The following is a 27,271-nucleotide window of genomic DNA, read 5'->3' as shown; positions in this document are numbered from 1 at the left end:
TCGAACGAAAGTTAGTTACGAAGTTCCTGGAATGGAACTTTAGGAGAGATAGGGATGCGTGTTAAATGGAATGATGAAGTTGATCGCTATCTTGTCCGAATTTCAGCTATTAGGTTATGGACCCTATTTTCATGAAAATTACATAAAATATAATTTTTTACTTGGTACTTGATAAGTTGGCTATTCTATCTCCTTTCAACCTGTATTACTTTACCACAGAAAACATTATTCTAAAGTTTTAAATCTTGGAATAAAATACGTTTTACTAATATTCTTTTGATTTTTCAAGACAATTTTTTATACGCTACCAGCCATTGCCCACGGCTTCACATGCATTCCTCCAAATTAAAGGATGACTTAGTGAAAGTATTTATGATGTAATATTCTGAAGCCCTATGATATTGGTCCAAACATAAGTAGACATAATGTCAGGTACCTATTATTCAGTATCCATGATTAAGAGATGGAAAAGTAAAATAAATTGTTGGCTTATTTCAGGTCTCACATATCGAATTCGGTCAATAAACGGCTCGGTATCAGTTTATGTAAGAGGGAAATTGACAGCTTCCATAGGGATATACTTCAATGACATCCAGACAAATTCCATGGTTGGAATTTGCCTTCATAGAACTCATTCTTGTTTATGTAGAAGTGTAAGCCTACAGATAATTGTTTCTCGAGATTTCGCACACACATCATGATAATGATACATTCAGATTTTTGTTCATTAAGTTAGGTTGTTTCATGAAATAATTGTTATATTTATATTGTGTTATTTTACTAAAATAACGTTATTCGGTGAAGTTTAGTCTGAAGATGAAACGTACCTCCAAAAAATGTATCAAGCGACAAAAACTCTGTGGTTGATTCTGGATTTGACGAAGGTAAAAATACATTATTAATTTGTGAACTGAATCCAATCAATAAATTTCAATTATATTCCCTACTCCTTGGCAAAACTCAAAAACATTTTCGCTTTTCTATTATTTCCTATAGAATAAATTGTGCCTGAAATTTGATCGCCTTTGTTTTAAAAACATTTTTCGTCCTCAATTTTCATTTGTCATTTGTCCTCAATTTTCATTTGTTTTAAAAACATTTTTCGTCCTCAATTTTCATTTGTTTTAAAAACATTTTTCGTCCTCAATTTTCATTTGTTTTAAAAACATTTTTCGTCCTCAATTTTCATTTAACTAAATTCTTATGTGACTAAATTCATTTAACTAAATGACTTTTGACTTAATTATGCAAAATGTTTAGCATGTTAAACAAACGCTCAATTCAGTTTAAATTCATTTTACCTTTTCGAAAATCGTAATTAATAATGAACTGTATATTCCAAGAGGTGAGTTCCAAGGCGAAACAATGTTCCAACAATCAACGTGACAACCGAGTTCCAAGACATGTTAACAATACAAGTACATCACCTAGTGTGGCTAACCTACTGTAATTATTCATTATCAGTCGTTACTAAAGTCCATAGGATATTCTTGGCCCATGTTCAAATGTAAAGTTTAAATGAAAAGTGTTAGCTCAGGACCAGTAAATATAAAGCACTAAGCAAGAATTCCTAGAACGGCGATAATTACAAAAGAAAAGGGGCGATAATGCTCAAAAGACCCGTTTACTACGGAGGATTCCTAGAAACGTTTACGAACGAATCTTATAAAATGAAAAACATCAATTATAGCTTAAGAACATAGTTAAGAATCTAATAAATTGTAGTGAAAGTCAGGAAAGAAAAGGTAAACATCAAAAGGGACATTGGTATAGGGCATATAGCTTGGAGGAGAATTTTTCAGCATGAAAGTAATGCAACAATGATTTTCAGGAAAAAGAATGAATAGCGTCATTAAGAAACAGTGAGGGTATAGCGTGTGCAATGAAGGGTGGTTGTGGTGAGTTGGGGAGAGTAAGTAATACTAGATTACCTTTGCCTAATGGATTAGATATGTATGTCTGTGAAGTAGCCAATGTTGTTTGATGAATAAAAATTTCTGCTATTATGTTGAAGTAAAAATTTATTTTTCTTTGTCACATTACATTGATTAAACAATAAATACATTGACAGAGGGAAAATAGTGATCTTAAAATCTAATCAAACATTTTCTTTGGATCGTGTTGCAGTGGACGACTTGCCAAAAGGCCATGGAGGTGACAATTTGACCATGTCCAAACTGATATCCCAAAGCTTCATTGCTACCTGGTCATCCAGAGCCATTGCGGAGGGTGTCTCAGCTTTGCAGTCTCTGTGGAAACATGTTTCCATCAATTATATTCTACTCAACTATATTTTCTAATTAATTATATTGCTGTGAAACTTTTAACAAACACAACGCACCAAAATCGATGGTACAGTCAAATATCGTTTCGTAATTTATCATCGTATATTGTTATCACTATATTACAAGATAGTAAATTTAGTTCTATGGCAAGATTGGGTTGTGGCAAATAAAATATTTTTGACGTGACAACGTCTTAAATTAGGTTGCGGCTCGGAGTCACTCATGAAAAAGTTTAACGCCCGGTAACGTTACGATGCCCGTCCAGTGGGTCCGCCTCACGGGATCCGCACGGGATAAAGCAGATAACTGTGGGTCTGCCGCACGGGATAAAGCAGATAACTATGTTTATTCGTGAAAATGTGGAGTGCTTAGATTCGTCATTTACAACAACTACAACAATAAAGGTAAATAATTGTACACTGATATTTCATTATCGTAAACTATGATTGATTGATTAATTGTTAGATTGACACAAAAGTTGAGAAACTGAGTTTATAGGTTATGTCATACTATTGACAAATGTTGATAGTGTTAAGTAAATTATTAGTTTAAATCACTCTGCAATCAATCGTAATTCAGTCGATTGAGAAGAAACAGCGCGTATTGCTAGTCAAACATTTAAAATAACAAATTATAACCTCTAACCTGTCATAACAGTGCGACCAAACAAACGAACTAAACCGACCAATCACCACGCGCGGAGTTAGAATTTAACTGTGTTTAGCAAGAATTTCAAATTCCAATTTTAGTAAATGTTTTATTCAACTTTACCATTTACAATAACAAATTTTAATTAATTTCAAATTATGTACAATGTTTTAGTAAACAAAATATATTTCTATAGTTAAAATTTGTTGCAATTCTTATTTTCATTCAATTCCTTGTTCCTATTGTGCAATTTAATAATATTCATATCAATAAAAAAATATTCTACCGAGAAAAAGACGTTGTCACGTAAAATCTTCGCCCGTAAAACCAACTTTACAGGCAACCATAATTTTTATTGCTGATATATATTGTTTAAACTTCACTTGGATATAGAAGATTAGTTTCTTACAATTACACTACTACTATTATTATTAGTTAAAGTATCTTTTTATTATTAATTAATAATAATCTAAACGTCCAGGCTTGCAATGATGTGTCTCGTACTGTAAGACAATTCAAACGTCCTAACAAAGATTAATTTTAAAAAGTTCAACCTGTATTTCAAATTTAATTTAATATTTAAGACATCTTATTTATAATATTTTTTACTAGAAATTTTTTATTGTATTATTACAACCACCAACTTTCTATACAGGGTGTCCCGTAACTCTCTGGACAAAGTTGTACCCCGTTACAGTTCAGGTCAAGACAAAATATATCTCACCGTACGAACATGGGTCTCTGATCCTTAGTGAATAACTAGATTCAAATGAATAACTCAAAAACAAAAATAAATTAAATTCTACCAAAGTTGGTTCAAATGTTTATGATAACAAGGTTACTGAAAGAATATCATGACATTTTCTTAAGAACTACAAGAATAACATTTTCAGAGGATATTATCAAAAAACTAATGACACCAAAATTTTTAAAATTGAACAATAAATCTTTGATTTATAGTAGATTTACTGTGACAAGGCATGGCCCACATTGAGAGCTGCCGTTTACTTTAGTTTAGTTTTGTTTGGCTATTCGCTGAGAACCTCAGTGGGAGCCATGTCAAACAGTGTAGCCTATCTTTGTAATCCGGCGTCACGATTTTGGAAAAGTGATAAATCCAGGGTAAACACACATTGAAACAATGATGGAATAAATACCAGTAATTTCTGAATTGTTCTGACAGGGAGTGAGGACGATATTAAACAGTAGACCGCTGAAAATGCTATTGCGGGCACAGATGGGTCACCTGATGTAGCACTGGTTGACACTGGCAAGAATTTGCGCTGTTTTCTTTCTTTCTTTTGTTTTGTTGTTTGATAAATTTCTAATCTAAACGCACTCATGGTCTCGTGGAAGATGTCGCCACTGATGTCAGATAGCAGATCAAGAACTGGAGGGCAGCAGCGTCGGTCAGGAAAACTGCCAAGTATAAACAGATAACTGTACTCATGACCACTGTCTAAAACTTGTTCTCGAGAATTGGAGGGTAGTGTCGGTCAGGGAAACTGCCAAGTATAAACGGATAACTGTACTCGCGACCACTGTCTAAAACTTGTTCTCGAGAATTGGAAGGTTAGTTAGGTGGTCAGGGTATGCCAACTGTATAATATACATCTCGACCACTGTCTAAAATGTCTAAAACTTGTTCTCGAGAATTGAGGGTTGGAGGTTAGGAGAATCGGTCAGGGGAACTGCCAAGTCGGATAACTGTACTCGCGACCACTGTCTACTTACGGTCATGCCAAGTATAAACGGATAACTGTACTCGCGACCACTGTCTAAAACTTGTTCTCGAGAATTGGAGGGTTAGGTCGGTCAGGGGAACTGCCAAGTATAAACGGATAACTGTACTCGCGACCACTGTCTAAAACTTGTTCTCGAGAATTGGAGGTTAGGTCGGTCAGGGGAACTGCCAAGTATAAACGGATAACTGTACTCGCGACCACTGTCTAAAACTTGTTCTCGAGAATTGGAGGGTAGTGTCGGTCAGGGGAACTGCCAAGTATAAACGGATAACTGTACTCGCGACCACTGTCTAAAACTTGTTCTCGAGAATTGGAGGTTAGGTCGGTCAGGGGAACTGCCAAGTATAAAACGGATAACTGTACTCGCGACCACTGTCTAAAACTTGTTCTCGAGAATTGGAGGTTAGGTCGGTCAGGGGAACTGCCAAGTATAAACGGATAACTGTACTCGCGACCACTGTCTAAAACTTGTTCTCGAGAATTGGAGGGTTAGGTCGGTCAGGGGAACTGCCAAGTATAAACGGATAACTGTACTCGCGACCACTGTCTAAAACTTGTTCTCGAGAATTGGAGGGTTAGGTCGGTCAGGGGAACTGCCAAGTATAAACGGATAACTGTACTCGCGATTACTGTCTAAAACTTGTTCTCGAGAATTGGAGGGTTAGGTCGGTCAGGGGAACTGCCAAGTATAAACGGATAACTGTACTCGCGACCACTGTCTAAAACTTGTTCTCGAGAATTGGAGGGTTAGGTCGGTCAGGGGAATCTGCCAAGTATAAACGGATAACTGTACTCGCGACCACTGTCTAAAACTTGTTCTCGAGAATTGGAGGGTTAGGTTGGTCAGGGGAATCTGCCAAGTATACACGGATAACTGTACTCGCGACCACTGTCTAAAACTTGTTCTCGAGAATTGGAGGGTTAGGTTGGTCAGGGAATCTGCCAAGTATACACGGATAACTGTACTCGCGACCACTGTCTAAAACTTGTTCTCGAGAATTGGAGGGTTAGGTCGGTCAGGGGAACTGCCAAGTATAAACGGATAACTGTACTCGCGATTACTGTCTAAAACTTGTTCTCGAGAATTGGAGGGTTAGGTCGGTCAGGGGAACTGCCAAGTATAAACGGATAACTGTACTCGCGACCACTGTCTAAAACTTGTTCTCGAGAATTGGAGGGTTAGGTCGGTCAGGGGAACTGCCAAGTATAATCAGATTACTGTACTCGCGACCACTGTCTAAAACTTGTTCTCGAGAATTGGAGGGTTAGGTCGGTCAGGGGAACTGCCAAGTATAATCAGATTACTGTACTCGCGATTACTGTCTAAAACTTGTTCTCGAGAATTGGAGGGTTAGGTCGGTCAGGGGAACTGCCAAGTATAATCAGATAACTGTACTCGCGATTACTGTCTAAAACTTGTTCTCGAGAATTGGAGGGTTAGGTCGGTCAGGGGAACTGCCAAGTATAATCAGATTACTGTACTCGCGATTACTGTCTAAAACTTGTTCTCGAGAATTGGAGGGTTAGGTCGGTCAGGGGAACTGCCAAGTATAAACAGATTACTGTACTCGCGATTACTGTCTAAAACTAGGTCAGTGTCGGACATTGAAATGTAATTAATCAAGAATTGTTCCATAATTATGCGTAGCAGCGTTCGGTCTGCTGCAGTCTGCAACTCATCGTGTCTTTGTCCTCCGCCACAGGCATTCTCTAAGTTATAGTTCCACTGCCTCGTATACATAGTGAATTTTAGCAACTGTTTTGAGCTATCTATTGTTTAATTTTTCCTGTGCCGTTTAGGTTGGGTGAATAGTGAGTTTTGGTAATTATGTTTTCATTAACTCTCTCAGTATCATGTCTTGATATGTTCCTAAAGTGTTACAGGAAATATCAGTAGAAGTCGGACTTAAGAAATTATATGGAGCTAAGTAAATGTATGGCTAATGAGACGAAATTAGCTGATGATTAACGAAATCCTTTTAAAAATATACTAGAAGAAATTCCTGTTGCGTGTGGACTTACTAAGATACTGATTGATTTAAGGAAATTTTCCATGAAGAGGAAGTCCTGGATACTTTTGCCGAAGGGAAATGTTCATTCACTACCCTTAAAACTTATAAACAAAGAAAACAACATAATGGAATTATATTTTTGATTAATATGAGTTTGATGTTCTGTTTCATAAACAGAAGGACCATCGATGAATTTTATAGACCTGAAAGTTGCCTGCCAACAATTATGAGGGAAATTTACTAATCTCAAAACAGTATTAGCTTCGTTAGGTATTCAGTGGAAAGATGAAAATAATATAAAAATTTTCTTCGAAACTAATAACAATGGAACCAAACAGATGCACTATTTAAAAAGAGCATGCATAGAGAACTCTCCGATTGTATTGACGAATGTTATGTATTATCATCTTATGTGACTGGAAATAAATGGACTAACGAAATTCTACATTTAGAAATAAAATAAGCAAAGACAGGGGTGAAATACACACTGCAAGGAGGGGGTCGTAATGGGGTGATCTCGACAAGGATGACTTTAAATTTACCAGTAAACTAAACTGATGGTCAGTTTCGCCTATTTATTACACAAGTATTTTTTTGCAGTATAACACATATCACCCTATATATCTTAAGTAATTTCGTTATAGTCGAGAAATATACTGTAGTAACTTGTTTGACTACCAATTGTAGAATTTTCGAAATTTGTGTCGGAAGATTTTAACGCAGGAACACAGACTTTGGAATGATCGAAGAATACACTAAGCCAGATTTATCAATGTACTATATTTCGTTCCCCAACAAGAACTCACCGAACCGTACTGTACACCACTCGGTCTCTGAGTGAGCGTCTGGAGTATCAGTAGTAATACCGTGATGGACCTATCATAAGGACTTTCCTAGGAAAGAAGAATCATTGATGTTCCGGTGGATTCCGTAGGAGGTGCTCAATCATCAGTCATAGGATGACGCACCTTGTGAAAATTGAATGTGGCTTTAAGCGTATCATTATTTGGAGACGGTGTGCTACGAGAAGGCTAGGAGAGAGGAAATTGAAGAGTATCTTGCATTATCGCCTGGGCCTCATGTCCTAAACCTACCCGAACTAAAGATACGAGGATATTCAGTTTGTGCTCGTCACAGAGATGAAGGTGTTGCTCTAGACTACGCTCTAGGGGTGACCCAGTGCCACCGACTCACCGTCATCGACAAGGGCAAGGATACGGCCAATCCCAGCTAAGGAGGAATCTTTATAGAGCGACTGCTGAAGCCAAGACTCACAAAAGCGGCCAAGTCGCCAATACGGTTTACGGGTGTACCGTTCCATTTTCGGGATAGTAGCACATACTACTACCACTTTCGAGGCCATTATGTACCATTATGGGAACTGTCGCACACGCCGGCTCTAATTAAAACTGGTCACGACGCACGGTTGTACTGAATAGGTAGACTGACATCGTGACCGCCTTACGGACGACTACCCCATCATCAGTGCCCATCTCCTGAGAACGTTAAGGATAGACTCTGACTCTGACTGTCGATGGGTCAAGCCACAAGGAAGGATATATAACGTCTGCAGATTAGTTACAACATAACGCGTTTCTCGCCCAAAACTTCCAACTCACAGTGCACGTTTATCTAATGCACAAATGTTATTGAATATTTGCGATTCCTTAAAATATTAGGATTTTTTGATTACCTGTATTGATGCTAACTGGTTTAGCAAAGTATTCACATGATAAACTTTTTCAATTACTTGATAACAATTTGAAATTAGTAACACATTTAATGAACACAAAAATTGACTTTAAATTATATTGACGTTAATAAATTGCTCTATAACTGAATGAAGTGCTTTTAGACAAACTTCACAAGTGTATTCGAATAACAATGTTGAAATCCGTAAAATACACGTCAAGTAAACTCGTTCTAGATTATCTGGCGACCTCGCAGCTAGTGAGCTTTTCTTATCTCTTCTTTTTGGTCATTCACACGTGTAATGCCTGATCAAATGTAAGTCAAACACCTATCTATCATCTCCATCTTCACCCTAAGTGTTTGGCGACTGACACTGTAAAAGGCCTTTTTTCATTTGTCACCACCGATGCGACTGCGTCAAAAGTTGATTTATTTTGTCTGAATACAAACTGTATATTCTATAAAATGTTGTTATTATGTAGGAAACTAAATAAACGTTCAAGGAAAATGGGTTCATAAATTTTGCTAAATGGAGATATTATTGATATAGGCCTATAGTTGCAGAGTTCTGATTTTGAGCCTTTTTAGTACTGAACTTTCAATTTGGAAAGGAATACGCAGTCTAGAAATGATGTATTTACTAAAGTGGAGCCCAGAACGTTAGGCAAAAAGCAGACTCTAGAACAAAAAGGCTGCATTGTGGAAGAACTAGGAATGCTCAACCTACGAGTTAGCCATGAAAAATAAAAAACTAATAAATGAGAAAAGTTTTGTGAAGCAAAAAAAAAAAAAAAAAAAAAAAAACAAAAAAAAAAACAAATAGATGATGGAAACAGTTATAAAAAGACACGTTAAGAACTGATAATATCAGTGCTAATATCGTTGAGACGGCAACAAGTATGCAACCTTTAACTAACTCCGAGCACAAGGAAAAGAAATAATAGAAAAGAACACAATTTTGAAAATAAAGGGATCGTTTTCAGACTAGCTCCGAGGTTGAAGGAGAGATCTAGAGCTTCAAGCTAGCACCTTTTGAAAATATTTATCACCACCTTGAGCCCTAAAAACAAATTATATATGATCTTGGATGAAAATTCACGTATGCCTATAAGGTTGGTTCAGTATATGACAATTAGAGCAGAACAAGTCGCTCAAGCTATAACAGATTAGATATCCTTACGAATAATAAAGCCCCGTTTCCTTGGCAGCCTTTTCATCGACAGCGCAGTAGATGGTCGTCTGAGCCCCTTGTTCCGGAGTCTTCAAGAATAAGCTGGCTATGTAATAAAATATTTTCCATATTGAAGAGCTCGTCGGCTGGAGCTCAGCGTCAACAGCGCCGGGATGTACGCTGTACACCGTCACTTTTGTCCCTGAAGCAGAGAAATGTTTAAAATAAATAAATAATTATAAAATATCAACAAGGCCTTTCGATAGCGAGGCTATCTTATTCAGATACATAACTTTTGTTATGTATTTATCTTGGTAAATTTAAATGAAAACGGATTAGGAATGACCAGATATTTTCAGATTGTGACGTAGAAAGGGTCAATAACAATTTGAATGATAAGGGAGTGTAAAAATAAGGTTATAAATATAAAAATAAAGAAAAAATATGTGTATTTGAAAATATACGTTTTTAATTTTGAACTGGAGATCCAGAAGGGACTGATCGGGTGAATTTAGTTTTGTAGCAGCCGTTTGATTGATTTAGTACAATCAGAGTTTTGTTAATTTTTAGCAATTAATTAAAGACTTTAATAGTGACTATTCGTTGAAGAAAGTACTTGCTATTTCGATCTGCTTTAGATCTATTTGGGTTTCAGAGGTCATCCTTGACAGCTCCAGTTTTCAACTTTACTGGAAGAAGCTCACAAGGGGAAGGTGAAATCGAGCAAATTCATCGTGTTTTTAGGCTATTGTATTGGTTTCGTAAGACCAATTTAAACGAATCAAGGTCAAAGTACATAAAGAAAAAGCGGATATTTAGAATTGTATTTTAGAAAAAAAGGTATATGCAAAGATGTAATAAAAAATCAAAATGAAAATAACTGAGACGAAGTCTGAACAATTCGTTATTAGAGAATTTGAGTAGGGAGAGGTACAAGATACCACTTAATACTAATACTAATTTCATTATTGTATAATTATATTTGTTGTACTTCCAGAAATTTTTTAAATCATATTTTATAGCTGTGCCAAATAATCTATAGCACAATAAATTTAAATTAATTGAATATTATAACTAGAGGAGTAAAATGTGAAACGGCTTTAACGAAACTGAAAGGCAAATATGACGTGTAGGCTACAAGTAATTTAGGACATATATGATAAATATGTTTTTTCTTTTTACATATACATACACACAAACGAATATACATTCATAGATTACATTTGAATACATAGCATAAATACATTAACAAATATAACTTTATTTGCTATTCTGGAAATATCTCGGTTTTGTTATTGTTGCTTATTTAAGGAACAAAAGTGATAGCATTGGCGAGATAGAACAATCCGACGTCCCTTGTGTTTTGTCCGACAACTGTTTTGTGACAATTTTTAGTTTGAAAATGTATTTTTATACAAAAATTATTGTTGGAAGTTTATGTGAGAAGTAATATGAAATAAATATAGGTACATAGAAGGTTAGTCGAGCTAAATTGGTTCACTGGATAGGTTTATGTTTGTAATTTGTTATTTACGTTATACACACAGTCTGTCGAAAAAACAATTCGTTTTAAGGGATGCTAAAATACATTTTCAGCATAGGCTGAATATTACAGACATAACATAGCCTAGAACACTTTCTCTGTCATATCTCTTGTCTCAAAAAAAAGCAGCAGTAGTACTATAACAACGAATGTATTCACAATATAATAGTGATATGCCCTCACTTAATTACATTTCATAAAGACAAAACAATTCGGAAGAAATTTACTATTTTGATTTTGTATAAGGTATAAAATTTAAACCGACTCACTTATTGAAACAGCATGCAGGTCTGCAATTGAAATTTTGTGTTGACAAATCTATTTATTTATTTGTCCCTACATTTATTTTTTAGTTTAACTGAGTCTGACTTTACAAGCATTAATATATATTGGCGATACAACCCCACCGAATCTCACGCTCACGTTTTCCCATCTCCAGTTTTACAAATCTGGTTACATACATGTTAGGCTTGTAAACTAATTTGATTTTTTATTGACATAACCATCTGATGCAAGGCGATAAGATCAATCGTTAAGTATATTTATTCAATTATCGAAATTTGAAAAAAGTATCTCCATACCTTCTAATCGTTTCGCCAGCTCTCTTGAGAAAAGGACATTTGCGAGTTTACTTCTAAAGTACGATTGCTGAGGTGAGTATGATTTTTCTAAATTAATGTCCTTAAAATCCATTGATTTACCTGAAACAGATATTTTTCAACTATGAGTGTACGAGTAAGGTACAGTAAATGATCTTACCTTTAACGTTGATGAATAATATCACTATTAATAAAAGAGTAGGAAAGTGCTTAGTGATGTCCAGGTGGATAGACTTCAAATCTTCTGTCATATGAGTGGAATTAAAAGCTAAACATATATAATAGTAGTTGTTCTCCAAGTTTTTGCTAGGAATACGGAAATACTCCGGGGTAGAACGGAAAAATCACATCCAATTTTACTTTAGACCAGAGACATATAAATGTTTTGAAGAATAGGTTAAATTCTAATCCTCAAACCTTTTACTATTCTATTTTTAACATGAATGATGGAAAATGTTAGAAAATCTATTACTTTTAATTCGAAAATATTTTCACCAATATTGTTGGACTAGGCAGAGACGGTGGAAGTTGCACTAGGGATCTTAATGGTACGCTTTATTTGTTATACCGCATCCACAAGACTTTCTGAAGAGAAGAATAACGGTATACATATCATCTTATTTGTTAAGTTAGGAAACCGCATCTCTTATAATCAAAATTATCCATCAGCCAAATCCCACATTATCAAATGTCAGGGGTTTTAATATTGTATTTTTATAGAAGGTGAATAGTCACCATATTCTTCTGAGGGGTTTAGTAGCAATAATTGTAAGCCTATTGCGGAACCCGGGAGTACAAAATGAAACACTAACAGTTTATAGTGTCTGCAGGTCTTCTTGGGGAAGCTTATCAAACATATCCAAAGTGTCAAAGATGGCCCATATGCTTGCCCGCAGTTTTGCTCTATTAATTGCATAGCCTGGATAATGGATTACTTGGGGATATTTCTTAAGACATCCATGCTCTATTATTGGGTCCACTATGCGAGAAAGTGAAAATGTGCACGTGGATTCAATATCAGTGCTATAGTATGGAAAGGTAGATGAAGGCTGTACCTGGAGCATTTAGAGCATTTAAGAAATGCTCATATGATTGATGGCCAGATAGACCATACTATTGATGACTAGCCTGGTCACCACCATGGGCTACCAGACCACAAAAATACGGTCGTTAAAACTGGTAGGATCACAGAAATACATAAACTTTCTTTTACTTTCAGCAAAAAGAAGAAATGATGCGTAGTTGACACTACCAGATGTTAAACTTACCTGTCACAAGAATAACAATATTATTATATTATCTGCGTAGCCTTGAGCGAAAGGTACTTTGCACACCAGGGTCTAGGTAACTATCATTAGCTTATCCTTAACTGATTCCAAACAAACCTGCAGATTGTATTTATAATTTTATTCCCTGGAGGGTTTACTTCTGTCTGGTTTATACCTTTCAGTTGAACCTACACTGGGTACAGCAAAAGCCGATCTACTATTTAAATCCGGCAACCCTATCGATGTCCAGGAGCGGCACGTCACCCACCGCAAATGTCAAGATATTGGTGTGCAAGGGTAGATCGAAAGGTCTAGTCTACTGCGGAGTATGACTGTTGGAGCAACTAATCACTCAATATAGAATCACTGTACAATTTTGGTAGATTTTAAATATATCTACATTTTGTCTATTTTTATTTGCCAATTCACTTATAGCAAACCATTGCAAATCAATTCCATTGACACAGTGGTTTTTTAAAACACATCCCGTAGAAATTTTTATTGAGATCAAAATTTTAAGACAATTATGTGCTTGCAAATTTTCAAAAGACAATTCATTTAGTTCATAATTTGACGTTTAAAATTCAGCAACAATTTAATTTGAATTAATCTTTAACTACTATTAAAACGTCTTCAATCCAAAATTTCAAATAAGAATCGCGCACGAAACTTAACTTCCTCTATACTAAAAGAAATATCTGGAAATAATTTCGGATAACTTATTTTCAGATTCATTCCCAATTCATCATTTCCAAATTATTCCTGTGAGGCTGACGGGAGGGAATTTGTTGTAACATTTATTAAATTACAAGGTATCGGGGCACTGCCAGGGAGTGTGCAGCTGTGGCTGTTATCAGAAACAGATAACAGGTAGAAAGTGTACAAAGAGGAACAGATTGGCCTTGTTGAAGCCGGCGATAACAATTTATGTTTTACAAAGCCGTTCTTCATCTGACAATAGGAATACCAATATTCTTTATACCGCGATGTGTATTTTTAAGGAAGGAAAGAAATAGGAAATAAATAAACTGTAAGGTATGCGTAAGCAGAAATATTTGGAAATATTTTCCTTTTCTGTTTAAAAATAATTACGAATGGAAAGGATTCACAATTATTTGTAACTAACACGTACCGAGAAAAATATATTCATTAACATACAATAGAATCTTTTATACATCCAATATTGTTGATTTTAACCTAGCAGATTTAAAATAAAAATCTGATGCTATTTACATGCCTATGATGATAGCACGGACTTTACAGCTTTTTCTTGATATTTAATCACACATTTGTAATGCATTGTGGAACTTAATGACATAGTAATTGAGACACTACCATCTACTATTGTTGTTGAGAATTTAAAAGGGCTATTTACAATGCAAAAAGAGCATACCAAACAATAAGACTGTGATAAATATAGTGAACAACACGCTAAGCACATCTTACTAAGAATTTTCTGGTATGGCTATAGACCCATTTCTGAAGTAGTGAAGCAAATAAATTTAGCAGTAAGATAGTGCCTGAATGCCCTAGGTTATACAGAATTTTATACTTTTAAGTCCTGTAACATCTATAGTACAGTATGTTGATGGTTTTTCAGTTGTCTGTTGTACAGACTGTGTCGGTAAGTGAGTAAAATATCTGTTAGTGTCTTTGTTAAACGGAAGTATTGAGTAGTTCGTGTTACCAGGGATCTGGCGGTCTCTTCCAGATCGGACATGAAATAATGTTAGCCTACTTGTTAATATAGTTAATAAAGTCCGCACTGGTCTCGAACCACACAAGGCGACTATAAATCAACTTAGAAAAAGTTGATATGGCGGAAAAATTAAAATTGGTAAAATAAAAAAGTAAAATTAAACTTGGCACAATTTATTTGAATGAAAATATTAGATATAGGACAGCTGGGCAATTGCCAAAAGATGGAGGAGTCTTTAAAAAAATAACTATTTTCATAGCAGCTCCAGAAGTGGTCAGCATGGCAGTAAAACTACACTAAATGATTATACAAAGAGTTATAAGTACCACATGGACTTTGATACAGCTTGGTACATTATTACTGCACATATAAATCTATTTTTTGGAGTAATTGCCATTTTTTTGTTATGTCAGAGGGATGGCCCGCATGGAGTCAGCAGGAAATATTTTTCTTTTTTTTTGTTCTCTTAGGCCAAGAAGCTTAAAAATTACATTTAGTACTATAAGGACCTTAGCGCTGCTTCAGGAGTGACAGGTCATTCAGGATGAGAAAGGTTAGAGAGTAAGGGCCGCCTCCTATCGGGATCCATGAGGAAGAATTAGGGCACCAATCTCAAAGTTATGTCCCCCCGGAATAAGGGGAGGCCAGCTCTGAACTAGCCTCAGTCAAAGCAGTCAGGGGGTGGTACACTCTTGTTCAGGTTAGCAAGAACCTCTGATACTTAGGGAACGAACCCCACCAACTCCATCTCCCGCAGTAGATTAGACCTATCGAATTGCCCTTGTACCTCAGAATCTCGACATTTGCGGTTAGCGATGTGCCGTTCCTGGACATCCATAAGGTTGCTCAGATTTAAGTGATACATCGATTGTTGTTGTGCCCAGTGGTAGGTTCAACTGGAAGGTATAAACAAGAAGTGATCCCTGCTGGCTAAGAAGGAAATCTTAAATAAGAGTATAGGTCGATTAGTACATCAAATTAAATGTCTTTATTAGTAGAGTGCAATGTCACAAATCCGACCTCAAAAGGTTTACTTTAAAAAATGATTCGCTGGTGTAAAGTTTGAAACATTTACAATGTAGGTCCGGTTCTACTGTATATGGTTTTAATACTCCTGTCTGGGTTCAAGTAGTGAAATTTAAACTTAGTAAATGAATACTGGACTTAAGAAATAGTTTTTAAGGTAGTTAGTGACTTTTCACATCCAATAGAGGATGGTCTAATAGGAGTTCGGCAAAAGCATTTAACGTAAGCATAGCTCATGATATACATAATTTTAAAGCGTAATGCAAGATGTAAAAAGCTCAAAACCCAATCTAAAAATAAAAAAAATCTTTTTATTATAATAATTGATACCAAGTTTATAAGTACCCCTTTATAATGATGAAAGGAATAATGGATAATATGACTATTGCGCTGTATTATAAATATAGTATAGATACTCACACCAATGATGTGAAGACGATGACATATTTATGATCCTTGATGGTCCTGAGCTGATGATCTTAAATAAAAGTTTGAGTGTGAACAGGAAGTGGCCGAGATGGTTGGTAGCGAACTGTAGTTCGTATCCATCAGTTGTCAATGAACGTGGGCACATCATCACCCCTGACAATGAAAAATGCAGCTATAAGAATATATAACAGTTTAGTGGCGTAATTTTAGTTACTATAACACTAAACTAAATTCATAACACGTAAAATCCAAGACGTAGGTAGAACTTAAGGGAAGAGCTATCCCACAGACGGATAAAAAGATGGACGGACATCCCTTAGACCTTTGACTCCGAAGACTTTCTTCTTAAATTTAATAAGTTTTAAGTTTCTAGAAATGTCCTATCAAAATTTAACGTCCACATGGATAGGCGAAAAGACAGATAGACGGAGGACTGCCCATTGCCCTTAAGATCTCACAATAAATAAATCTTTTCCTTGGACCAAAAGGAACCTATAAACCAAGTTTCAAGTCTCTAGGACCTTTCTATTACAAATTATTGCACAGATGCACGAACAGACAGATGGACAACGATGCGATTTTAAGAAGACCCTGTCATAGTCGGGTCCTTAACAAAAATTAGTGGTTGGCTTTTAACTACTTGTTTTTTTCAGGGAGGAAAACTTGCAGTATGACACTTGCGGAAACATCTACTAGTCTAGTGGTCCTGGGGAATATAGAATACTCTCCAAGGTACTGACTGTAGCATTTGATCTATAGTCTCTTCGCTAAAGGTTGTACTAGAGAATTGGAAGTCAGAGAAATTACTGTCAGGCCGAAGTAAGAGTCATAAACTAGTGAACAAGGGGAATAGACAACACAGGGGACAAAAAATGACTATTGAATGAATTTTTTATGTCAATCCTTTGTGTGCCGTGATTATTGGAGAAAATTATAGGCATACCATATACTCGTACATGGAATCCCGTTTTATGAGTAACATGTAAAACACAAACCATTTACAGGATTCAAAAAAGCTGTATTCCGGTATAATTGTACTTGTGATAAAGCATATTTATGTGAAATAAAACATCCATTAAGTGAACATGATGCACAAAAAAAAAAAAAAAAAAAAACACGACAAAATGAATATTAAAAAAGTTGAAAATTGTACAACATGGCTGGCTAATAACTTGTTACAGAAGATAATTCAATTGGTTAAGTTCAATTTGATAAGTTCAGTGAAGCTGGGCTTGAAAGGCTCAGTGTGTTTGCCTCAGCTTTATGAAAGAAGCGAAACCATTTTTACATTTAGAGACGGCGCAAGTACTTTTATGTCAATGAATCAATTTAATTATTAGTTTTTATCTTATTTTGTATTGGTTTCTGGAGAGTAATGATAATGGAAAAAAGTTATATATGTAATTTGACTTATAACTACATAAAATTTCGTATTGCTCACCTGCATTATTGATTAGGATATTTATACGCATTTCTTCATTGTATAATTTTTCAGCACATTCGTGCACAGAGGAGAGAGATGATAAGTCCAAATGACACACAGCCAGTTCGCCAACACCTTTTTGTCCAGCTTTCTGCTCAATGATCCACTTTCGTGTCTCCTCCGCCTTTTCTATATTCCTGCAGGCCATCACCACGCGAGCACCTGACATCAAATGCAGTTAATTATTTCATTATATATAAAATTCTAATGTTACGCGGTTTATGTTGTACTTAGGTTGAAATCATAACCTTGTTCATTGCACTTCAATCAAATTCACCTTTCCACTATACCCTCCTTCCTCCTCTCTAGCTCTCTCGTATTGTATTGTTTAAGAACCTCGTACAGGCCATGAACTTTCATGCTGGGCTAGAAGAGGCTATTAAGAGAAAGTCTAGCATCATAAAAATGTATATACATTATTATCCATCAATATAAAATATTGGAAAGAAATGATGCAAGTGAAAATAGAAACACCAATCAATTTCTATAAAATCACGTACTATCAGAGGTAAGAAAAAATAGAGAGAAATGATCTTGATTCTTGTGCACTACCCACTTGCTCAAATGCTAAAGACATATTTTCTGTTAAATGTTTTCCTAAGAACGTCAACAACAAGTAAAAACAGTCATTATGTAACTTCATACGTCGTATGAAAGTAGCTGCGACCAGTGCTCGAAATACTGACCTCGAAATAACACGACATCGAAATATTAATTAGGAGCAATACTATGTATGCTCTACACTATATACATACATGGTCAGCTCTGATAGTCATATTAACCATCTACGAATATATTCCCACCTATGAAACAGTATATGGTCACTTATTGATTTCTTAAATTATAATGAACTATTTAAGAAGAGCAATACAAAACAAACGCAGAGGGTTAAATTCGAAAATGTTATTTTTGCAAGACAACGCCTTATCACGGGAGAACGGACTCGAGAAGTCCTGGATGCTTTTAAGTGGGAGTGTTTCCAGATCGCCTTACAGCGACTACCAACTGCTTCCAACAATGAAGTCGCTTGCGACGCAGCGCTTTGATGAGGACGTGGAACTGTGGGAGGGTGTGACTACCTGGTTGAAATCCAAGGCGGCATAATTTTATAACGCTGGAATTTCAAAACTAGCTCACAGCTATGGTAAGTGCCTAAATTTGTACGGTGACAATGTGAAAAAGAGTATTTTAGGGCCACTTTGAAATACAATACAATATAATTTTTTTTCTTGAACTTTGTTTTTTGTTAATATCGAAACGTAATATACTTTCTGGATAACTCTCGTATTACTATGTAAACAAAAACATTAAAGAGGTAAAGAGGTTGTAGTTTTGTTACATAATTATTAGCATGATGTAGCAAAGACTTTAAGCTTTCAGAGATATACTACTATAACTAAAGGAAGCCTAAGGCTACACAGTATGCAAGTACAATAGTTTATAATGAAGTACTAACCTCTGCCGTACAGATCGAGGACTGTGTACTTGCCAATGCCCGTGTTGCAGCCCGTGACTACCGCGGTCTTCCCATCCAGTCGAGCCGTGCTCGTACATCTTCCGCTTGAGAACCAACCCATGGCTGGCGCCCAATACACCAATATATGTATTGATTCCCTGGAAAATAATTGTTTTTATTACATGGTTTAATTTCGAGATTATAAAACAGACTACAAATAAAAAACGGTAAAGTACATTTAAATACAAGAGAATATTTTATCGGTGCTGAAATACGAGGTTTCTCCTAATTTGATGTTGCTGCATTCTTACAATGCACCCTACCTAATATTATAAATGCAAAAGTGAGGTTGCATGTCTATTACGCTTTCACGCGTAAAGTATTCAAAAAATTGTAGGTACTGAAATTTTACATGAGTATTCTTAAGGTCCCTGGATAACATATAGGGATAACATACAATTCTTATTTCGAAAATGCCTCCGGCCTACGTCCTACTGGTTTATAAAGTTGCAAAAATCCCATCTTGTTGTCTAAAGTTTTAAAACACGTATCATTAATTGAAAGAGCCTGTTAAATGTAATCAAATATTCTGTGTAACATTGTTTTATTTCAGTACAATGTTTAATTATTTTTACAATTGTTTTCTATTTGTTCACGTTTCTTTGTTTGAAGTTTGTTTTTAACGATTTACGGATTGTGAAGGAAACAAGATTTTCCGGACATTTGCCATCGTTCAGTGATACAAAAACATCAGTAATACAGTAATCACACAAAGATGGCAAATGCCCGGAAAAAATTCTCTTCACATTTATAGTGTAAAAGCATTGAGTAAGCTTGACAGTAACAAAACTTCTTATTTCAACCTTTTCTGCAACCACTGTTGAGCACAGGGTAACAGATATTCAGATAAAAGATTTATAGTTTTGGTAAAAATATACCTTTAATATTGTACATTTTATTAAATATTAAGTATGCATTGCTAGGTCAGTACTGTAACTTAAATATAAAATCAAAAGTTCTTATCTAACTTTTGCTACAGATTTAAACATTGTTATAAAGCCCATATTATTATTATTCTGTTGTGTTTTGACAGAAATAGGCTTCTCAGACCTGTGTAAATAACTTATATACATTTCTTGATCGTGAAACAAAGATCAACTATGGAACGTAGAATGGACCAGAGTAAGTTACAATGGCCATAAATATAGACTTTTTGACAGACATCTTGATTGTGGTAACGAGGCAAACTCAAATGTGGCATGGAAATGCTATTTATCGCATCGAACCAAAAATGTTCATACACGTCAAAAAGCCTATGAAATTGCGTGCGAAGCCGCCGCCCTTTGAACCCCAGGCGACGAAATATCGTCGCCGAGAAGATATGCGAAGATCCCCGCGGCGACGATGTATCGTCGCCAATGAAGTTGCGAGAATCCCCGGGCGACGTAATATCGTCGCCATGGTATATGCGTTTAATACATATTTATTTGAAATCGTAAAATACTTATTTTATGAGTATTAATACATATTTATATGTATTTTATTAAAATACTAATTTTTTTATTTATTTATTTACTAATTTTATTTATTTAGGTAATATCAGTGATTTTTGTGTTGTACGCCTAGAGGTTTTTACAAGTCGCATACTTTTATATAAAAATTCAAAAAAAGTTTATTTTTAGAGATATCAATATAATTTTTTTTTACATACACAAAACTAATTTTAGAAAAATAAAATGTGGGTGCCCATGGTAAAAATATTTCTTATTTTTTTAATTAAAAAATCTTAAAATCAATTTTTTTTGCCTAAAAATCTATATACATATATTTTAAAATTATTTTAATGCTGTTAAACATTTTTTTATACTTCAGACTAATCTTTTTCTGTGTATACAATTTCATTCTGGACATTTTGGTGTGTAATACAAGACAATAGCATAAAAAATAGCAAAAGTATTAATTTTTTACAAACAGTATGCAAAACAGCTGTTTCTGCTCCGGGGATTCTCGGTAGTTCTCTTAGGTCAAATCATTTTGGTACGTTTTTTTCCACCATCAATATTTTGGTCTGGGGTTCAAAGGGTTAACTGCTAGTAATATAATAAACAATATAATGCAGTAATATAATCCTTTATTTATACAAGAAATAAAACATAAATATGTGTACTGAAAATGTTATACGTCGCTATCCTAGTGATCACCAGGATTAGTCATAGTACTACTATTTACTAATCTATTTGTTCTAGATTAGTAACAGTATTTGTTACTAATCTAGAATAATAACTGATCTAGGTACTAACTATAGACTTTCTCATGGGAAAATATGTACTGAATATAAATCACAAGCAATTAGTATTAACAGATATTCTTATTTTTAACCGTTCATTAACACAGAGTTCTGACTGAAAGTTTTACCAAAGTTGTATGACACTTTGGCCTAAGAATGACCAATTACTGACAGGACATTCTGGCCAAAGTTGTATTACACTTCGGCCTAAGAATTACCAATCACTGGCAGGAGATTTTGACCAAAGTTGTATTACAATTCGACCAAAGTATGCCCAATTACTGACAGGAGATTCTGGCCAAAATTGTGTTAAACTTTGGTTTAAAAATATTACATACTGAAAATGTAATATTATAGTCTGGAGAAAATGGCCAATTATTAAATGAAGACAAGGATTTTAAGGTTTATTAAAGTTTAAATAACGATCAATTGCAAACTGCAGTCATTAATGTGAGTGACATTTTAGTGCGAAATAATGACTGATTAACAACTACTGAAGACATTTTCTCAAGATATGTTATAATTGAAAGAGTATGAAATTAAAAATTGAAGACAATGGCTCCTATAGTATTGTAATGTGAAGTACAAACTACTAACTGGAACGTAACACTAGTATTTTAATATTATTTACTACTTTTAAACTGTAATCATAGTAAATGTGAAATTCAAACAAAATATTTTTTCATCTTGATAAGTTAAAACCAGTCAATCAGACACGTGTAAAGTTAGTTATGCCAGCATTAGCGAATGAGATAAGAAACTAAAAAAGAACTTAAAACCACCATATACAGTATTTTTATCGCGTTGGCTGGCAATAAAACATATGTATATGTTTACTGACCACTTCTGCTTTACCTACGCTTTCACAGTTTTTATTGATTCTTGATGGAAATTCCCCTTAAGGAAGCTAACGTCACCAATGGAACATTGCTATTTATGTCTATGTTGGTACACATTGCAGTACGATTACATATTTTTTTACCAAGTAAATAAACCAATATAGAATTAATACATAAGCCCTGGTTCCTTTTGGAGAATTTGAATAATCTAAAATCAATTTAAAACAATCCAATAAAATCCATCCACACTGCAAATAGTTCTTCATTCTACAATTTGTTTCTTCGGTTGTGGTTGCTTAAATAACTATTGCAACGAAAAAAATTATATACGGCACTATTTTATAAACTAGCAGAAATCACACGAGAATACTCACTAAATCACGTTGATTTACTTGTTCGAACGCTCGTAAAATTTACAGAATTACCGTTGAAGCATGTCACGTTCTATGTTTACCGGCACTTATCTACTTCAATGATATCATGCAGTGTGATAACCGTTGCTATTTCAACTGCAGTTCTCGCCACTAACATGAGTTCGCGCATGCGCTAATAGATTGTAAGGCCTTATTACATTAACCGATCATGGAATTACAAATAAGTTGCAGCAAGTATGCTTACGGTATTGTCTGGGGGCCGCGAGCCATTCGCATTTAAGGTAAGAAACCGGGAAAGGCATTTCTTCTACAAGTGGCCTAAGCCGCTTACAAAAAGACACTGGACGATTTTAGTTCACGCATGGTGGGGTAATATATCCCTCCACCGCAATTTCCCAGTATTCCCACCACTGCTCGGCACTCGCCCACTTGCTCTAACTTCAACAAACCTGGCCACTGCCACTTAACGGCTAATCTCACACCAAAACACAAGCTCCCTGGATACGAATGTGGCTACATTAGTCTATTCAATTAATATTTAACACTTGTATAGGCCTACAAATAAAACCACAATATACTTATAGATAATTAGCTGCAGTGTAAACGAAAAGGCGCGTGCGAGACATGATCCATACAGCTGATAAAACAGAGACGGGGCGCTTGTCGAACTCCCTACCACTGGAGGAGGCCCCTCCTGCGCGTGGCTGCTCAGACATTTGCTTCTGCGCAGGTTTCTTTGCGAGCGGTTTATCTATAAGAAAGACATTGCATCAGCCACGTTGGTTTTGGTGGTGGACGAAAGAAGGGAGGCGAGTTGGAAGGGGTTAAAATATGAAGTGGCTCAAATGATTCGTAGGCTATTTTTTTAGTTTAGTACACTGATAATTACTAATACATATTACTACAAATTACTAAAAGTTACGTTCATGGCAGTATTTACACAACAAATGTTTAGCTGAGGGTGATTAATTCCCCGAGGAGTCAAAATTGATATTGTGATGGCTTTGGTCTGGAATAGTAAACAGTACATGTAGAACTGATAACTGCAATTCATGTTATTTGATTTTACTCCGTGTCAGTATTTACAAGAAAAGTGTTTAGCTGAGGTGATTAATTCCCAAATGAGACAAAACTGATATTGTGATGGCTTTGGTCTGCAATAGTAAACAGTACATGTAGAACTGATAACCGTAATTCATGTTATTTGATTTTACTCCGTGTCAGTATTTACAAGAAAAGTGTTTAGCTGAGGTGATTATTTCCCAAATGAGATAAAACTGATATTGTGATGGCTTTGATCGGCGATAGTAAACAATACATGTATAACCCATAACCATAATTCATGATAATTAATGTTTCATCCGTATCAGTATTTATACAACAAATGTTTAACTGAGGGTGATTAATTCCCTGTGGAGACAAAATTGATATTGTGATGGCTTTGGTCCGCGATAGTAAACAATACATGTAGAACTGATAACTGTAATTTATGTTAATAATCCCACTAATATTATAAATGCGAAAGTTTAAAATTTTTGGATATTTGGATGTTTCGAGGTTTGTCCTCGAATCACGCTGAAACTGCTATACGGATTGTGCTGAAATTTGGAACAGGTATAGCTTTTGGTCTGAATTAACATTTAGAGTGCTTTTTACCACCCATAACACATTCATTTCACCAAATAAAGTAGAATTCAAATTGAAAAGTTAGTTTGTTTACATTCGAATGTTATGATAAGAACGAAACGTATTTTGACAGCTATTGACAGCTATAGTTCGACAAATTTCCTGAAACATCTGTTTACATTTGAAATTGATCAATAATAAGTAAACAGTGCTTGATCGGTAGTGTAATGCAGATAGTAGCCTAAATGAAACATTAATATATAAGTTTTACTCAACGAACTATACTACTGGAACGCGCACTGCCCATAAGCCACATGTTGTGTTTTCCGGTCGCACACAACTGTGCGTTACTGGTGTATCCATGGACTTGCAGGCGCTGAAAGTGGGCAAGAACTCACCGAGTGGAGCGGCGATCAACGGGACGATACGGCATCACGCCTTTTCATGCCGAAACACAAATCATTGTTTTTATTTGCATTGTTGGCAACTCTTCCTGTTTATTCCGTCAAGACGTCTGATCTGAGCAACTCAACTAGTTTGTTTTCCTTTTATTTGTCAATGTTAGTAATGTTTGTTATTTCGTGACATGGTGAAGAGTTGCTCTGCGTACAACTGCACGTCCAGATAGACTAAAGGCATCCACATTTCTTGTCACAAGTAAGTTCTTACTATATCAACCATGTCATTATTTACTTTTAACTTCCAAAATAGTAATTTTCACCAATATTATGTTCTGTAAAGCCAAATTATTAACTGGGTTATCCAAATAATTAAAAGTTAAAAAGGACTGTTAATGAGTACATTAACAAGCTATCGTTTTTTAATCATGAACAATAATTATATAGTTGAATAAAACATGCTTATCACTCAATTATTTTATCCGCATTGATCCAAGATATCAATGTTGGTCGTTATAGCACTTATGAATGCATAAACTTATGTCATTGCTACAAACAGTATATACTGACCTACTCTACTTTATATATTATGGGAACTTCGTGATTTTCAGCTACCTGTATTTTAATATTTGTGTGTTTGTTTTGGCTTTCCATTGAATGATGACAATTTACTGAAAAAAGTGGATTACTGCGACAAAGAGAAAAAAATTTTAAGCCAACAAAACATACTGTTTTATGCAGTAGGCCTAAACATTTTACAGAACATGACTACCATTTAATTTTGCCTAAAAAACTACGAAAATGTCTCAAAAATGAAATAGTTCCAACATTTTTTTTATTTTCTATCTCATATACAACAGCCACTGGAGAAACGGAGAAGGACTATTGTCAGAAAGAAGGTGTTTTCAAGGGGCATTTAACTTATGACGAATTCACTGGAAGCCACAGGTTATTTTTAATTAAAACTGTAATTAAGCTATTTTTTAAATAATATCTCATCACATCGCAAAACAAAAAACTTTTGACATTACAAACACACCCAACTTAGGAATAAGGCAAAAGTTCTAAAAATAATTTTATTTTCTAACCCGTAGATTAAGTATGTCATGTTTGTAAATTTTATGTAGTTTACTTTGAAATACAATACTGTCAATAAAAATGTTGATTTTGCACTTGGGAAATATTTTAATCTTCGTTTTACATCTTTTACAGACATCTTCGTTTCCAACTTTATAAGTAAAATACCAAGTCAAAATCTCAGTTATTTTGATATAGTACAAAAATCTGTCTTTTAAACTAAAAATAAAAATCCACGGTAAATTAACATTTGTAATAATAAATAAATGGTGGTATCTAACAATATTATTAAGTCTAGAAGTGATGTTAGATCAATACTATAATGCCTGCCATATGGGCGGAGTGAGTTCTTGCCCATTTCCAGCGCCTGCAGTTTCGGAACGCAGCCCAGGATTTCTGCTCGTTTTCTCCGGCCCAGAGCGCGTTCCATTATTATAGTTCGTTGGTTTTACTCCAGATTGCGCCAGTGACGAATTAAAATCATCTAATGCATTAAATACTGTTATAAAACTAACCTTAATGAACAAAGTTATGAATGTTTTCACATAAGTTACTTTAAACTGGTGGGCTTGCTTAACATTATGATATTACATTTTAACAATGGCTTACGGAAAAACAGAGAAATGAATACTAACATACCTTAACGATTCATTCTTTCCCTGGCTACAGTCCAAAAAACAAGTGTAACGCAAAACTTTAATAACGATTATTTAGGAATGTTGCATAACCTTAATAAGGATTTCCCCCGGATGTACTTCCGGATTTTATACCGGAAGTACATAAGAAGTAGGTAGGACTTCCCCCTAGGTCGTAATAGGCTTTTCAGTCCTAGCAAACTCAACTATGTCATCACGATTTTGACCAAAGTAGATTTCCGAGAACTAGATAATCGAACGTATATAAAATTTGATCGAGGTAATGTGGCAAGCTAAACTGTGACATAGTATGTAAGTGAATTTAAATGGTCTTAAGTAGGCACTATTTAATCGAAGTAGGCATCTCGGTCCTACGTAAGTATGTATATATTTCTTCTTCGTCAGAACAACAAGGCAAACTCTACTATAATAGAACTGGAAATATTTTAAACCTGAAATATATGACAAGGACTGGAAATATACGCTTTTTGACCGAAGTAAGTTTTCGAGACCTGTGTGATCCGAGATTTGTGTTTTCTTGATCGGGATGATAAGGCAGATTCAGCTGTGTCGTTGTGTATATAATTAATTAAAACCAGAAATGCTCCTACATGTGCCAAACATGATATAATAATTAAGTTAAACTTTGATACTATTTACCACGAACTTAAATAATATCTACCTGATGTATGTCTACTTACGTTTTAAAATTTTTATAGGACTCCCATCATATTACATCATAATTGCTTTTACTAAGTAATATAAGGACTTTGGTTCTAAGATTGCGTGCGAAGCCACGGGTAACAGCTAGTAATATATATATATATATATTATATATATATATATATATATATATATATATAAATGTCTTTAAAACACTAAACAGTTAGTAGAATTACCATTAATTACAATTCAATATTCATACCTGATAATATATATTGTTTGGCTTCACAATTTAGAATTTAATTATCAATAAAAC

At 34.9% G+C, this 27,271-nt stretch overlaps 1 protein-coding gene across 1 annotated transcript; it reads right to left on the bottom strand.

Annotated features, from left to right (window-relative positions):
• Positions 1-1,989: 1,989 nt before the first annotated feature.
• LOC124356241 (retinol dehydrogenase 11-like) lies at positions 1,990-22,956 on the bottom strand. The gene is made up of 7 exons (XM_046807425.1): positions 22,557-22,956; positions 19,057-19,214; positions 17,559-17,762; positions 16,109-16,270; positions 11,678-11,797; positions 9,563-9,755; positions 1,990-2,249 (listed from the first exon to the last, which is right to left on the bottom strand). The coding sequence occupies exons 2-7, from the start codon at positions 19,175-19,177 to the stop codon at positions 2,099-2,101; spliced, it is 951 nt and encodes a 316-aa protein (XP_046663381.1). The 5' UTR covers positions 19,178-19,214; positions 22,557-22,956; the 3' UTR covers positions 1,990-2,098.
• Between the last annotated feature and the right edge of the window lie 4,315 nt (positions 22,957-27,271).

Source organism: Homalodisca vitripennis, chromosome 2 (genome assembly GCF_021130785.1).
Source record: "Homalodisca vitripennis isolate AUS2020 chromosome 2, UT_GWSS_2.1, whole genome shotgun sequence".
NCBI classification, from domain to species: Eukaryota; Metazoa; Arthropoda; class Insecta; order Hemiptera; family Cicadellidae; genus Homalodisca; species Homalodisca vitripennis.
This window is presented reverse-complemented; position numbering and strand designations above follow the sequence as displayed.